Below are 15,856 nucleotides of genomic sequence, written 5' to 3'. Positions count from 1 at the left end.
GGTGGTTTATGCAGGTATGACAATGACTCTAATCGATTAGTCCAACTGCAGTGTTTATTAGACTGATGATGTGAGGTCAGAGGTCAGCCTCTGTGAGTCTGAGGTTCAGTGTCTTGCTCACTGGCACTTTTAGCTGGTCTCTAATTCAGCTTCAGGTCTGTTAACAAAATACTCAAAATTAACAACACACTTGAGATTTGTTGGGCTATGTGGGCCTTCTCTTGTGCACATGATCCACAATGTTTTCTGTTTGTGGTGTGTAGGTGTTGATAATATAACTGCTAATATAACTGCTAACTATTCAAATTAAAAGTTGTGATGCCCAAAAGAATGTCATGAAGCTGAATGTTCCCCACTCACAATAACAAACTAATACATGTAAACTAAAAACAGCCATACTCCCAGTTAGTGAGGTTGAAGAGAACCAACAGATCACATCACAGACTAGTTTGTAAATCTTCCTGTGTCTCATAGAGGAGAGCCCGATGCATCATTTGCTTTGTATAAAGCACTACAGTGTTTGTACAAACATCTCATGTTTCTTCTAAGAACTTTCTCACGAACAAATACGAAACCGATTACAGCGATGAAATGATTTCCTGAGCTGTACAGCCACATATTTTTTTTCCACTTCTAACACCATAACACTAACCTTTGAATGACTTCAAGTTTATCTATCTGACTGATCATAACTGCTGTCAAAAATCTGACATTACTTTGGAAAGGTTGAGGAAATATAGGAAGGAAGATATGAGTGTTGATGGGACACACTGAGAATTTACAAGTCAACTGATTAAAACTATTTTCTCTGTATGCCATCTTTTCTTTGCTATATATAATGAATATATAATACAATATATCTTTCTACTGAGAAAAACTGAAAACTTGTTTGTTTAGGAGTTGTACACAAATGAACAGTTTGGGTCTTTAAAAGTTCATTAATACAAGTGTGTGTGTGTGTGTGTGTGTGTGTGTGTGTGTGTGTGTGTGTGTGTGGTGTGTGTGTGTGTCCAGGTGGCAGCATGACAGGAGCTGTGTTTAACCCGGCCTTGGCCTTCTCCACACAGTTCCCCTGCAGTGGAAACTCCTTCCTGGAGTACTGCCTGGTCTACTGGCTGGGCCCGCTGCTGGGTAAGACCCACTGATGCATGCTGATATCAGATGCAGTGCTTGTCTTTAAAAAGCATTGATTTCAGATTTCAGTGTCCTAAAATAATAAAAGGCCTTCAAAGATATCTGATTTTAGTAAAATGGGGCTGGAAAACTCAGCTTAGTTGTTTCATACGTCTGACGTTATGTGAAATTTATGTGTAAACCATAAATTAATTGTATTTATATTTTTTAATTGGTTAATCCATCTCTTCATCTTGTTGAAAAAATATTTATTAATTATTTTATCAGTCATTATTGTATCCTGCTGGGAAGTCCTGACAAAAATGGTATATAGATGTTATTAAATTCATCTTTCATACTTTGGCCGATATGACCGTGAAACAGGTGTTAAATTATATAGAAATGTCTTTAAAAGGACATATTTTTAATCAGTGAAGGCTGCAGAAACCCTGTGACATGCTCACCAACACTGTGCACAGCATATATTCATTTGATGAATGGTGAAAGTCAATCAATCGATTAGTCAATTGAGAGGAATGAACTGACATCTTTTTATCACGTTCTGAAATTTAGAGACACATCAATCTAGTCCAAAGGACATGTTAAAGCACGTTTTCATCCTAACAACATTAACAAAACACACAATAAAAACACAGCAGATATGACACAAGTACACAGCGGCGGATAAAGCTTTCAGTTAATTTATTTAGGTAAAAGGAACCATTTGAAGGAAGAGTCCTGCTTTCAAACGTTCACTGAGGTTACAGAAGTACAGAAGGATTAGCAACAAAATTTACTTTAATTATCAATAGTAAAAATAGTCATTATGCTAAATGGCCACTGTCCATGTTGTATTATTGGATCATTATTATTAGCACGTAACATTATTGCTGCTGAGTGGAAAGTTTGTTAAACACTTAAAAAAGGTCCATGTATTGATGAAAGCCACCAAACATAATAGAGGTCTCCTAAGAAGGTTAACATCAAGGCAACTAGATTTGGTTAAAGATACTCGAAGATGTTTCGTGTTTCGCATCCGAGAGACTCCCTCAGTTCTGGACCTGGATGATCTTGCTAAGCAGTTTTGGATGAACACCCTCCAGAACCAGAACTGTGAGAAGTCTCTCGGATGAGAAATGAAACATCTTCAAGGATCTTCCTTGGAGAACTATGACCTGGATGACTGAGAACCTTTACAGACAGAGCAATAACTCAAAAGAAGACAACCGACATGACAGCACTGGTCTAGTTTTTAGCATCTAATAAGATAAGAAGTCAGTCTGGGAACAAGCAGTTCTGTGTTTAAGTGTGTGTCACTGTCTCTTTCTGGCCGCCTTCTGGCCGCCGTGTTGAAAGTGTTGACACAAATCTGATAAGCTGCTTAAATGTTAAATTCTCATGACTGATTTGTTTCATGCACAAAGACTAACATGCTTTCTCTCTGACAACAGCTCATTAAGTATCTCCCTATATTTCAGAAATGACATCAGTTGTCTTATCATTATAAAAGTAGCGTGAATACAGATCCCTGTTGTCGGTGGAGAGTTGCTGAAGTACAATTTTGAAGCAATTTACTTTTCTGCTTTTTTACTCTCCACCTGTTCCCCAACACATCCATTATAAAATTTTCCCCCTCATGCACAAAGCCGTCTATTGCCAAGCCCCTTCCTACCTTACAGACCTGCTTCACTGCCACAATGAGTATCTTGAATGGCACTATAGAAATAAAATGTATTATTGTTATTATTACAATACTTCAACTCCACTTAATTTCTGAGGAACATAATTCACCTTTTAAACATATTGATTTATATACATACATACACAGATAATGAATCATTTGTACAAGACAAAGGACACAATGATAAAGAAGTAGATAACACCCCTTTTCCACATTCTTTCACATTAGTATCATACTGTGAAATATCACAGAGATGTAAACTGTAGATTGAAGTTCTATCAAATTAAGTTGGTTCGTTAAAGCAAATCAAATATTCTCTAAATATTAATATAAACATTTTTTCTTGGTCCTCTTCTTCGTCTCTTCTTCTACCTTCTTGCTGTTCCAGGTATGATGAGCTCAGTGCTGCTGTTTGACAAACTCGTCCCTTCGCTGTTGAGGAAATCACCGTCTCTTTCTCTCCCGCTGGAGACCAAGAAGACGACGTGAGCATTGCCGGGCGGCCGTGCAAACCCAGAGCACACGTGGAGATTTTGTTTCTGACAGACTGTTAAGCTGCTGCTGATTTCAGTCGTCAGCAGATAGAAAAAGAAGACTACTGAACACTGACATGCTCTTTTATAAAGACCTCAACCTGAACTTTTTTCCCCCTCCACAATGGACTGTGATAATCCAGACAATAAGTCTTTTGGATGATTTCACCTGAAGAGCACATCTTAGAAGCTAAACAGAAAAGTAAAGACACTAATTTGTTATGTTTTTGTCTAAGACAGAACTGGGACAGGGCATGCAAATTGACTGGCTTTTTCCTTAACGAGGTGGTTGGTCAAACACAAAAAATAATGTCTATGCATGAGTTATTTTACATTTACACTCCGATTCCGATTCAAAACCTGTAAACGCTGCAAACGATTTCTTTTGGATCACCTCTATAACTGTTCAGAAAATGTCACTGGAATATTAACATTTATAACTAACAAAAGAAAGTTTGCCTTGTACTTGCATGAGTTTTAGGCAGATATGGAATCAAATTTGATTTTCAGGATCAGACAGGATCCACACAGCCTGATATCTGGTAATGAAACAAGATTGTAGTTGCAATAATATACATTGAGCCAAGTATTGTTTTTGTGTAATAGCACAATTTATTATTAATCAATGAATCAACTGAAATATTTATAATGAAAAGTTCAGGATTTGATGTTCTGTGATACTAATGACAATAAACTTTATTTGTGTAGCATTTTTCTTAACAAAGTGCTTCACAGACAGATTATATATTTAAATGTTATACTTAATGTGACACAAGAGTCAGGCACAGCGTAGGCATGTACTGTACAAAGGTCTTTGTCAATGTTAGCACAGATTAAACCGGTGCCTTAGAATTCTCTGTAAAAACTGGAAAGGCAAATAAAAATGTGTAATTGCTGTTTTGTCGGATCCCATTATTAAATTGACATATTTAAGTTTATTTTCATGTCTAAATGGTGCACAGTAGGACTGAAACTTGATTAGCCAATCAACAGAAAGACAACAAAACAATTTTGATTAAGTAAATTTTTTGGGTGTTGGCCTTTGGGAAGTTGTGATGGACTATTTTTATTGTTTTCATAAAAAACAATTTATCATTTAATTATAAAACATAATTAATTTTATTGACAAATTAATCAATAAAAAAAGATCAAACTTACTAAAAGATTAATTTGCACAGTTGCCCCATATTGAAATATTTAAGATGTTTGAGACAATGTTTTCAATAATTTTGCTCCTTAAACCATCAACATTATGTCAGTCACATCTGGCAAAATAACTAATTGTGCAGCTGACAGATACAGTCAGACCTGCATTATGATTATTGTACCTCTATTAACCTAATCACAGTTTTAAAACCATAGACAATCTGCTCACACAAACCCTGAAGTACATATTGTAACCCTCAGTGTGAAAGCTCAAATACAAAACTTGCATTTGTCTTGTTCTGCCAGTGGTTCAATCTGCTGCTGCCGTCTACTAAAGATATTTTTGATTTATATTTAAAGCTACAGTAACTGATTTTAAAACAGGAAGCGGATATATCATCACCGTGTATGCTTGTTATGGTGAACATATTAAAAAAGTTGCCCATTTACACATCTAACAAACAGTTCAACATCAACATTATCATTGTGTGTTCACCTCATGAATTTAAGTCCAATATTCACTACTTTTAGCTCTGGTTTGAGTGCAGTGGGTTTATCAGAGATTGGTTGATTTAAAAAAAAAACCCTGCTGCTGGAAAGACAAATAAAACCAAGACATAAACGAGGCTAAAAAGTGGAGCTGAGTTAGTAATAATTCTCTGTAGGTTTGTTTAGTGAAGCTTTTAAATCTCGGTTGAACGATAATAAATCAAGCAAAATACTCATACAAAAACTATGAATTTATTGACAATTTCATACAAAGAAATTAACTCTTCTTGACAGACAGTCGGATATTAAATTGGTCATTAGGTACAAAACAGAAACTCTATGTTTTGTTTTTACGGTCAGGAATAGCATAAGGGCAATGTGGGGATGCATCACAATAGTCTACAGTAGCTGGTTGCATCACAGAAGTGCAGAACAGCACACTTTGTTCATATAAAAAAATAAAGTTTAATATTATATGGAGGAGACAGGAGGATGAGCAGAAAACCAACACCACAATGCAACATGAGAACGCCAAAGCAACACATAAGAGCAAATATGTAGGAAGCTACAAAAGACTGCAGGGACTTTTAAGTACATGGGCAAAAGGTTTGTTTGACAGCGAGAACAGAAGTGCCTGGCACAGGAAGAGAGTACAAGAAAGAGCTGATAGCCTTAAAAGAAGTGTTGCTGTCCTCTTCTCCAATCCCATGATGCAACACTGGTGCTTAGATTGGCCGCTGAGATGACATCAATCTACAGAAACAGTCAGATAACACATGAACGAGACAGACAGCACACAGCAGAGAACAATCCGTCACAATCAGATTGAGTTTATTAGTATTGTGTTGTGCTGCTTTTTACAAAATATTTTATTTAACGTGAAGTTTCATTGTTACCAGTGCTCAACGTCTGCATCCTCAAACTGACCGGCCTCCATTGCTGCTCCATCTACCTCCATACCATCTATTAACAACAACAAAAAAATACACTCAGAACAAATATCTATCACAGCATTCCATAAACAAAATCTTGTCAAATTGTTTATATTATTTATCCAAATAAGCATCAGATATAGTATATTTATACACATTCCTGTCTCTCTCTCTGTAACTATGTTACTTACAGTAAGAGGTTATTCCCAGTCCCAATTCAACATGAACCAGAAGGATCAAAATCTTACATTCAAGCTAAATTTGTCACAGAATTAAAAGTATTGAAAGTGTGGAAATTGCTCCCTCTCTCCATTTTTAAATGAACCCAAGATCGCTCCCCCCCTTTTAAACTTCAGATCCTATAATTTTATCATTTATATGGGGACATAAAAATTTCCATTGAAACCTTATTACGGGGATGTTGGAACCTCAAGCCTTCTTTGCACAGCATGGTCTGGCTCGGCTCGCTTTTGGCATCAGATAATTTCCTCGGTTAATTTTTCACTGCAGTAGGGTAGGAGGGATTTGGAGGGATTCTTAGCCAATCTTTATCTTGAAAGCGACACACGCTCTTGCTGGATCCTTTCGTCGGCAACTAGAAATGCGACATGATTTTCGAATAGTTCCCTACATTAGACGCTTTTATCCAAAGCGACTTACAATGTGTCAGAGGTTGCACGCCTCAAGGACACATGGATGGGTCACACCCCTTGAAAAGCCCACCCCTTTCGGCAACCAAAGAGAGCAACATCTAGACGTAGTCAATTAATCATGGAATGGTTTTGCGGGCTGCCATTTCATAAAATCTGTTTTTTTTGTTTGTTTTTTTTAGATCACTATTGATGGTAGGTTGGTTATTTAAAAATGAAGGGTTTGTGCCGGATGTCCTGTGTTGCATAAGTGTTGATTCCAGTGAAAATTCTCTCTTTCAGTATCAACTCTGCTCGCCTGGAACTTCAGTCGAGGTAAAAACAAAAAAGTACCAGGTACTATCCACTACTTTTGAGAAAAAAAAAAAAAAAACTGTTCCAAGCAAGTTGAGCCGTACCCTTCGGTGTTTACTGGCCAGTAAACTAAAGCCCAAAACTAAGTAAACGCAATGATAAGTTATAGTTTCATTGTCCTAAAACAAGTTAGAAATGTCCTCAGATTATCAACTGTTACAGAGTTTTCATCAATTTGCCATAGTCATTCATTTTTGATGGAAAATGTGCATCATTTAATCAGCTTAAGGACAATTATATGCAACTACTGAAACATTTATTAACTAATTATTAAGTAACATTTTCTGTTATTTTCAGATTATATTGAAAGTCTTTCTGTTCTACATCTGCTCTTTGATATTTTATAAATGTCACCTAATTCCAGGCATTTTTTTTCATGAACACATTCAATATTCAGCTGTAGATATGAGAAAAACTTGAAGTAAAGAACTGGGGATAAATATTTCAGATACATGGAAGGAAAGTCTGTCGAGTGGGAATTCCTGATCTATAATTTAATTTTATATACAAAGAGTTATAAATAAATTATTAAAGAAAAGAAAAAAAACAGGCTGCTGTGTGTTTGACTCAAACCTTCAAATTGTGCGTTTGGTTCTTCGGTTCGGACCCCGGCCATGTGGTACTGCTGTGCGACTGACTGGGCCAACATCCCCTCCAGCCTCTCCAGCGTGGCCTGGCCCTCCTGCGTGAGCGCCGACAGACCCTCATCGCAGGTGTAGAAGCTCGGGATGTCAGCGTGACCGTGCTCTGGGCGGGGGAGGAGAGAGACGGTGACTACAACAGCAGCAATGTGATATTATGAGACGTATATTAACATTTAATATAGTTGTACTCAGCTATGAGCACATTTTATAGTAGTAAAACTGTTTTAATATATTGTCATTATCTGTTTATACAGAAGCCCCCAGTTAAAGATGCCTACAGGAGATGGTTATTGACAAATACATTACTTATTATATCTACTTGCATTACTACATGATCCCCCTTGAAGCGTGTCATAACGCACTGATTAAATGTTTATATACCACTTATAAATGTTAAATACAGCAATATTCTTAATTCTGATCCCCATTAGCAATACAATAAACAAAACAACAAACGTAAAATCACACAGCATTAATAAAACAAAAGGCAAAACAAGCCAAACAAAAGTACAAACTTTTGCTATTATCATTAGCAAAGACATTTAGGACTTTGCAACAGACAAAGCAGCTTAACCACAACATTAACTCAGCGACCTAAAGCAAAAGAACGTAACAAGAACTTTCTGTGAACAGGAATTAAAAAGAAAATGTATTTAAAAGGCATAAAAAAGGACAAACTCTCAATCTCCCATCTCAGCAACTGATATCATGAACCACCTGCGACGCTTCACCACCGAGATCCATCAGGTAAACAAAATATTATGTGTATTATACTAAATGTGAATGTGTTATTGTCCAACAGATGTTCAACAGAAGAAGAGTTTAGTTGTGAATGAATGCTGGAAGTCTTACCTGCTTCTGCAACCAAAGAGTCCAGACAGCCAGGGAGAGACGGACAAACAGAGACAGACGGAGAACAGAAATGAGAGTCAACATTTCCTTTTCACGTTAAATTATACTGTCAGCACAAAACTGCAGTTCTGACTTCTGATGGGGTCTCGAGAAGTTTCTGAACCCAAACGAGTCGATAAAATCCTTCCATTATGGTAAAACTAATTAAACTGGAGTTCTTACCAGCAACAATATGTAATATATGAATTTATATTAGATGCCTGTGTTTATTTTCAAATGACTTAAAATATTTTTTTAGTGATGAATTTAATTAGTCTCTGCTTTAGCTTCACACATATGTAGCAAAACTATTTTGCATGTTTGTATGAGGCGGCAGTTAAACCTCAGCTCAGTCTCCTCCTGCTCTGCGATCACAGTTGCTGTGTTTTTATGCAGCCGAATTCATGATGCATTTCTTCTCATTTACATATTTTTCTGTTTCTGTTGTCAGACAACTGAACGAGGATAAAATCTGATCATGAACAAATACAGGTTAGTGACAGCAGCAGTGCTTTGTGTTGCCTATAGTGAGATTTAAAATGAGTTATGACACAGGGTTATGCGGAATTCAGACCAAACACGAATTTAATCCAGCCAATGCTCTCCTCGCAGGGGGTTTATTGCTGGACAAATGCTGAGTGTTCACACACAACGCGAATAAACACAACTCGCCACTACGACAGCTGTATGAACCCAAAGTAAACATTTTGCTGTGATTAAATAGCAATAAACGGATCAAACTGATGCCGAAATAAATATAATATGATGCAGATTTGTTAAACATGTGAATTCATGCTTTGTCAGGTCCGTCAGCAAGACAGCAGGACAACAACTTCTAAAATGTTTGTTTTCTGAATGGAGTTCGGATTGATCAGGTCTATGCTATGCTAACTTGGTCACAGTAAAGTACAACGATGGAATAAAGTTATATTACACATATTCTGAACTCACCAGGTAGTTCAACCTCCTCGCTTTCTTTTCTCCCAGCAATGTCCAGTTTTGTCCGGTTTTTATACAAATATGAAGTCGTAGTCCGACAGAGCTAACGACGCTAACAACACTGGAACCGGATGTGCACGGAAGCTAGCTGCTGAGAAGCTCGAGTGAAGATAAATCAACGTTGTAATCTCATAAACTAAAGTAAAAAGCCAATTATAATAAAAGGAGTTTACTCCGAGCTCCTCCCGCGAGTAAACGGCGTAGTTGTCAGAGCATAATCCAGACCGACTACGGGTGTTTATTTGTCCGAAAGCTGGAGCGCTGCTCCCTGCTCCTCTCCCCCAAGTTTAGCAGCTCTCAGCCGGCCAGCAGATTTTCAATCGCCCGCTCTGCCCGGCCCTCTCCACACAACGCTCTGAAGCAGTCGGTGACGTAGGGACAATCTCAACGCTGATAGGCTATATCGCGACTCAGCGTCATGCGAATTCCTTTGCGTTGCCTTCGCTTCGCCGCTACCGCCCGACAGGAAATCGCGGCTCTGCGCGTCTTTGTATTGACTTTGTATGTAAACTCACCGCCCGGAACGCTCGCTTTGCTTTTGGTTTGAAAGCACCTTTAGAAGTAAAACGAGGACGTTACCATCTAAATGAGCTGCAAACGACGAGTATTTATGCTTGTAAAAACACAAACAATGTTTTCAAACAACTATAAGCTATTTTATTAATGTGGCTGCTGAAGAACAGACGCTGAAACCGAGTCGGATGCACATTCGGCTTCAGCAGAAATATCAAGGAAATAACAGAGAGGTTTGTAGTTTTATTTTCCTTTCCTCTGCACGGATGCTTGTTTTACTGATTAAAGTACTTGTACGGATGTTTCTGTGTGTATCTTTATGAGTTTTTCCTCACCGGCCTCCTCCACGTCGTACTCTTCTCCCTCGAAGTCGTTGTCCGAGTCCGAGTCCTCTGGGTCGGGGTGCAGCGCCTGGCACTCGCACATCGCAGAGAACATGGACTCCACTGCATATAAAAACACACACACGGTCATTTCAAGTATCTAATTACCAATGAAAACTCAAACTCTGTTAAATTTCCTGTGTTAACATACATTTGCTTCTAACTAATTTCCTAAAAAGTTATATTTAACCTAACTTTATTTTGTTTTTACTACGATGCTGCTGAATCCCCCACGTGTGGACTCAGCTCTGAATGAATAAATGAAGTCTGTGCTAGTAGATACATTCATGAGATTTGTTTGACAGTAAGAATAAATATAGAATATCACCAGACTTACTGAAACTGCGGCCAATCCAGCCGCAGCTATATTTCTCTGATATTATGAATGTCTTTACGCTCAACACTTGTAAAAAAAATGCACCCCCATACACTCCTCTCTCTCTGAGTGCTCACTTACGTGCCGCCTTGTCGCTGGGCACAAATCGAATCTCTGTGATCACTCCTTCGTCATCATCATCACCGCCAGCACCGCCGCCGCTGCTGCTGCTGCTGTCGTCGTCGTCGTCTTCACCATCGGCTGCTTTCTCTGCCATTTCTGCTTCATTCTCATCTGTGGGAATGAAAGGCGACAACATACGAGTGATGCACATAAACTCATACAGGTGTAAGAAAATCAGTAAGGTTCGAGCTTATTGATCCCGCTATCGACTGGCGGGTCCTGTAAAGTAAAGTTATGTCTCGAGCGTCAAATCGGATTTAACTAGAAACACGATGGATAAGAAAGCTAATGTTTCTAATAATGGCACCGAAACGCAGTATTAAACGGGCCCGGGACTGTTTATCATCAGGCTGCAGCCTCTGAGTTTTTTAAACATCACTCACTATTGTGATGTCAGATAGACTTTATATATAGTGACTTTGCTGTTCCTATAAATAATTTAATAATAACCAGGCAGCTAATATGCACACTTGAATATAGTTTATTTATTGCAAGTGTTATGTCATCTCAATATATAACAATGTTATGGCACATTGAATATTTTCCTCACGCCGTGCAGAACTACCTCATGCCAATCGGGTCTGGTCTTAATAATCGTCACCAAATACTAGTAAAGTATCGATAGTGGTATCGGTAAAGAATCGGATCGTTACGCAGTCTCAATTAGGGCTGAATGATTAATCGTTTTCAAATTGAGATTTGAACGAACCCGGTTTGCTAATCGTGAAGACGCCGATTAAAATGTAGGTTAATTATCCAGCGCATCTGACCCGTTTTAAACAGTCATGTAGTTACAGATTCATGCCGTTGTCATCCTTGTGCGACAGATCTGCTCGCCAATCACAAGCGCCAATCACAGCAGGCACAGGGCGTGTACATTTTACAACAACAAACGAAACTGGAGGAAAACGTTTGTTGCCAGCCGGCGTCAACTCACACTTAAGTGTCTCAGCAGAGGAGCGTTTAGCCTACACATTGTGAGCTTCAACTACGGATAACAGCTCTGTGCAAGCCCGTTCACAAGGATCATTTCAGAATAAGAGCGTTTTGCCTGTCAGATTTTGCTGACTTGCTCAGATTTTGCTTATTTGTTCAGTTGTCAATGGTTTTTGTGCTTCTACTATGGTTAAGTAGGCTACATAGTTAAATTGTTTCTTTTTTGTCTGTTTTAACTGTGTTTATTTTGATGTAAGATTGGAAGTCTTCAAAGGGTGTTTATTTTGAAAATCGACTGGATTCTCCATGCCGTTCTGTGTCTGACTTCCTGCCAGGTTCATCTGCTCTGTGCTGCTTCCGTCATAAATAGACTGGCACTGAATATTAAACTTTAGCAAAACTTCAATTTAAAAAAAACAAACAAAAAAGAAACAATCACAAATCTAATTGTAATCGCAATATCTGGCGGGAAAATCTTAATTAGATTTTTCCCCCCAAATCGTTCAGCCCAAGTATCAATAAAAATTATTATATTTTTATAATTTTGATATCTCATGTGAACACGTTCACCTCACAAGAAGTGTCTTGTGAACATGTAAAAGGTATCAGAAGTCAAATATATACAGGTAAATATTTTTCTACAAGATTTTCTTGACACCAAAGACTAAAATGAACATGTATTTAACAGTAAGCGGCAGATTTTGGCTTCAAACAAACTTTCCTTTGTTTGCTGACAGACATCAAGCATTTTTGTATCTACGGTAAAAACTGATCGATTGACCCTTTAAAACAAATATTACATTCACTTCGTCACTCTCACCCTCGAGTTTGCCGTTGACCATGACGTACAGGTGTTCCTGTGGGTAAGCGCTGACGTCTCTGGAGATGGCGTGGAGGCCGATGGTGGGATACTCCAGAGAGAAACCCATCCCCGAGCCATCGAACCACAGCAGGCGCCTGAGGAAAAGAAAACACGCACAAAACTTTAGTGTCACATTATTTCAGTACTTTTTCAGGCATGCAGAAATAAGTTTTCATGAATGTGGAATATGGAATAAGTTCAATCCATTTTATTTATATAGCACATTTAAAAATCAAAAAGGTTTACAAAGTTCTGCACAAGGAATAAAACATAAAAACACATAAAAACAAAGACACACAAACAAATGTTTCAGAAACAATCGGAGGGCAAAAACAGAACAGATCTCATGCTGGGTAAAAACCCAGAGAGTAAAAGTGAGTTTTCAGACAGGATTTAAAAGTTTCGAGGGTCGGGGCCATTTTTACCTGTGCAGGTAGCTCATTCCATAGTTTAGGGGCTGCTGCTGAAAAAGCGCAGTTGCCCCTGGTTTTTAACCTGGTTTAAGGAACGACCAGCCGGAGTTGATCAGTGGACCTTAGTGACCTTGAGGGGGTGTAAAACTTGTAAGAGGTCTGAGATAGAGCGAGGAGCTGACCCATTAAGTGATTTAAAAACAAAAGATAATATCTTAAAATGTATTATAAAATTGACCGGGAGCCAGTTGAGCGAGGCCAGGACTGGTGGAGCACTAATGTGTTCATGCTCGCGAGTTCCAGTTCACAGACGAGAAGCCGAGTTTTGTACTGACTGTAAGCGTAAGAGAGACGCTTGGTTAACACCAATGTAAAGTGCATTACAGTAGACCAGTTCAGTCATTGTTTTTAAGCAGAACGTGCTCAAGTGAGAGCCAATACTTCCAACAAGTCTCTGATCGTAGGGCTGCAAACAAACTATTTTTTTCATTATCGATTAATCTCTCGATCATTTTCATTTCTGAGCCAGAAATGAGTGAAAAATGTCTCCAAATGTTTTGTCCGAAACCCAAATTTATTCAGTTTACTGTGACAGAGGAGTAAAGAAACCAGAAAATGTTCACATTTAAGAGGCTGGAATCATAGAATTTTGCAGTTGTTTTTATTTAATTACAGAAAAACGATTAATCGATTAACAAAATAGCTGGTAATTAATTTAATACTTGACAATTAATCAAACAATTTGTTGCAGCTCTAGCTGCCAGGCCTTAATCGTGTGGCTGCAACTAACTATTCCTTACCAACTGATTAGATTAATCAACTACTTCTTTTAGCTATAAAAACTCTGAATACTCCCAATATTAATTTCCAAAGTGAAATCCTCAGTCATTCAGTTTACTGTCACATAAATCCTCAGATTTGAGAAGTTGTAACTAGCAAACGCATTTTTTTTCCTGATAAACAACAAATAAACAATGTAATGAATGAATGAAGTGTTGCAGATGAATTTTCTTACAACTGACTACAATAATAATTGATAAATCGTGTCAGCTCTACCTGACTACCTCTACACGAACACCAAATCAATTATTTTGAAAGAGCCTACTCCGGAAGTGTTTAGCACGAGGATTGGAGGTGTTGTGAAGTGTGAATTTGTAATTATTCTTTATTTGCTGCAGTATAATTCAACATAAGCTATTTAAAGCACTGATAACACATAACTGGTAACACTAACCCCGAAACTGGTGGTTTAAAGAGAAAACCAGAGCGCCACGTGAGTCACTTACGTTTCGGCCACGTACAGCGTGCCGCAGCCCAGCTTCTGGCCGTCCATCACGGCCGTGGTCTCGGCTTGCTCGTGCCGCACGCCATCGGTGGGAGGACGGAGGCTTTTCAGTAAAACCATCGTCCGTGTGCGACCGTTACCGTCTCCGGCCCAGCTGGATGAGGCGGCGGGAGGGAGAAGAAACCAGATTCCGGTGACAACAAGAAGCTTCTCGACCAAGACTGCTAATTTAACTTCTACGTAAATAAACGCACGACAGCTGGAGGCGCATAAACTGCTGCAAACTATCGCGCTTCTTCTCCGGGATAAACGAAAGAGAGAGTTAACTCGGGTTGCGTGATATTAAAGTGTGGAAATACACAAGTTAGCAAAGTGTTGTTGAAGCTAGTGATGGACGCTGACTGACGCTGTCTTTTCAAAGATGAAATATCGCGGCAAGATGTTTCGATGCTTCCACACGGCCGGGGGGAAAAAAACAGACGTGACTACAACGAACAAAGCGTCGTTACGTGTGTTCGGAGTACGTAACATCCGTATTCACGTAGCCAGTCCGCGTCAACGTTTTGTGTAATTTGAGCATTTTATTTTGGAAAGTTTTACCGGAAATGTTTAGTTTGGCTTGGCTTCTGTGTCTTAACTTGACACACCGTGAGTGTTTGCTGCCATCCAGTGGTTAAATTGCGTAACTACATGCCGGAATATTGTGAACGTGAATACTTTTTATTGTCTACAATAACATAAATATTTAGGCTGGGTTAAGTTATTATAGTTTTCATTTGTGTTTCAAACGATATATATCGAAATACGTTTCCGTTTTCCAGTTATTGTAATAGAAGAGTTAAATAAGTTTGACTAATTAATAATTAATTTAATAAGTAATGAATTTATTATATTTTATTAATTTTAAGTAACTAATTTAATTACTGTTCACATTCTTCCGACACGCAAATGAAATAAAAATCCACTGAATGTTCTGGGTGTGTATGTGTATGTATATACTGTAGCCTTTACATATAAATAAGTGGATAGAGCCTATTGTATTATTTTATTTTATTTAAAGTTTACCATATTTTAATACACATTTAATTATCTGTTAAGTTCTGTGTGTGTAGCATGAAGGGACAACAAACTTTCTTTTCGTTTAAATAAACTACCTTGTACCTTAAATGTTGTAAATTGAACACAATCACTAGAAGTAAAAATAAAATTAGACAGGATAAGAACCAAAATTAATAAAATATTTGGAGTATAAAATGTTTTGTATCCCCCGCGACCCTGTACACAGGATAAGCGGTTGACGATGGATGGATGGATGGATGGATGTTTTGTATCAGTTGATTGAGTATATTAATTGTAAATACACTTGGTATTTAGCATATATTCTGTATACTCAATAAGGCTCAATAAATGCTTTTAGAAATTGTGATTTTACCTCGTAATTTTGATTACAATCACTATTTAATTACACTGTATGTTTTATGATTTTAATGTACTTATTAAGTTTTGTTTTGGGGGAAAAAAACATGTTGCTTA

General features: G+C 38.0%; 2 protein-coding genes across 3 annotated transcripts; one reads left to right on the top strand and one right to left on the bottom strand.

Moving 5' to 3' along the window:
* Positions 1 to 1,014: 1,014 nt before the first annotated feature.
* On the top strand, positions 1,015 to 3,938 carry LOC119883135 (aquaporin-11-like; the record flags this gene model as incomplete). The annotated part of the gene is given in 2 exon segments (XM_038693667.1): positions 1,015 to 1,131; positions 3,183 to 3,938. Coding segments are annotated over 2 exon segments (218 nt in total), but the record flags the coding sequence as incomplete, so codon positions are not given.
* A 1,254-nt stretch (positions 3,939 to 5,192) lies between these two features.
* Positions 5,193 to 14,772, bottom strand: LOC119883136 (methylosome subunit pICln-like). Of its 2 annotated transcripts, XM_038693669.1 has the most exons (8): positions 14,325 to 14,443; positions 12,584 to 12,720; positions 10,786 to 10,938; positions 10,281 to 10,391; positions 8,395 to 8,400; positions 7,472 to 7,645; positions 5,859 to 5,925; positions 5,193 to 5,715 (listed from the first exon to the last, which is right to left on the bottom strand). In XM_038693669.1, coding segments are annotated over exons 1-8 (768 nt in total). In that variant the 3' UTR covers positions 5,193 to 5,714. The 2 variants fall into 2 exon arrangements, with proteins under 2 accessions (XP_038549597.1, XP_038549596.1); XM_038693668.1 differs by lacking the exon at positions 5,193 to 5,715 and having other exon boundaries at positions 5,855 to 5,925; positions 14,325 to 14,772.
* Positions 14,773 to 15,856: the final 1,084 nt, after the last annotated feature.

Source organism: Micropterus salmoides, unplaced genomic scaffold, assembly GCF_014851395.1.
Source record: "Micropterus salmoides isolate LMB-PRFRI ecotype aquatic unplaced genomic scaffold, ASM1485139v1 Ms_hic_scaffold_3, whole genome shotgun sequence".
Classification (NCBI taxonomy): Eukaryota; Metazoa; Chordata; class Actinopteri; order Centrarchiformes; family Centrarchidae; genus Micropterus; species Micropterus salmoides.
Note: the sequence above shows the minus strand (reverse complement) of the source record. Positions and strands in the feature narration are given on the sequence as shown.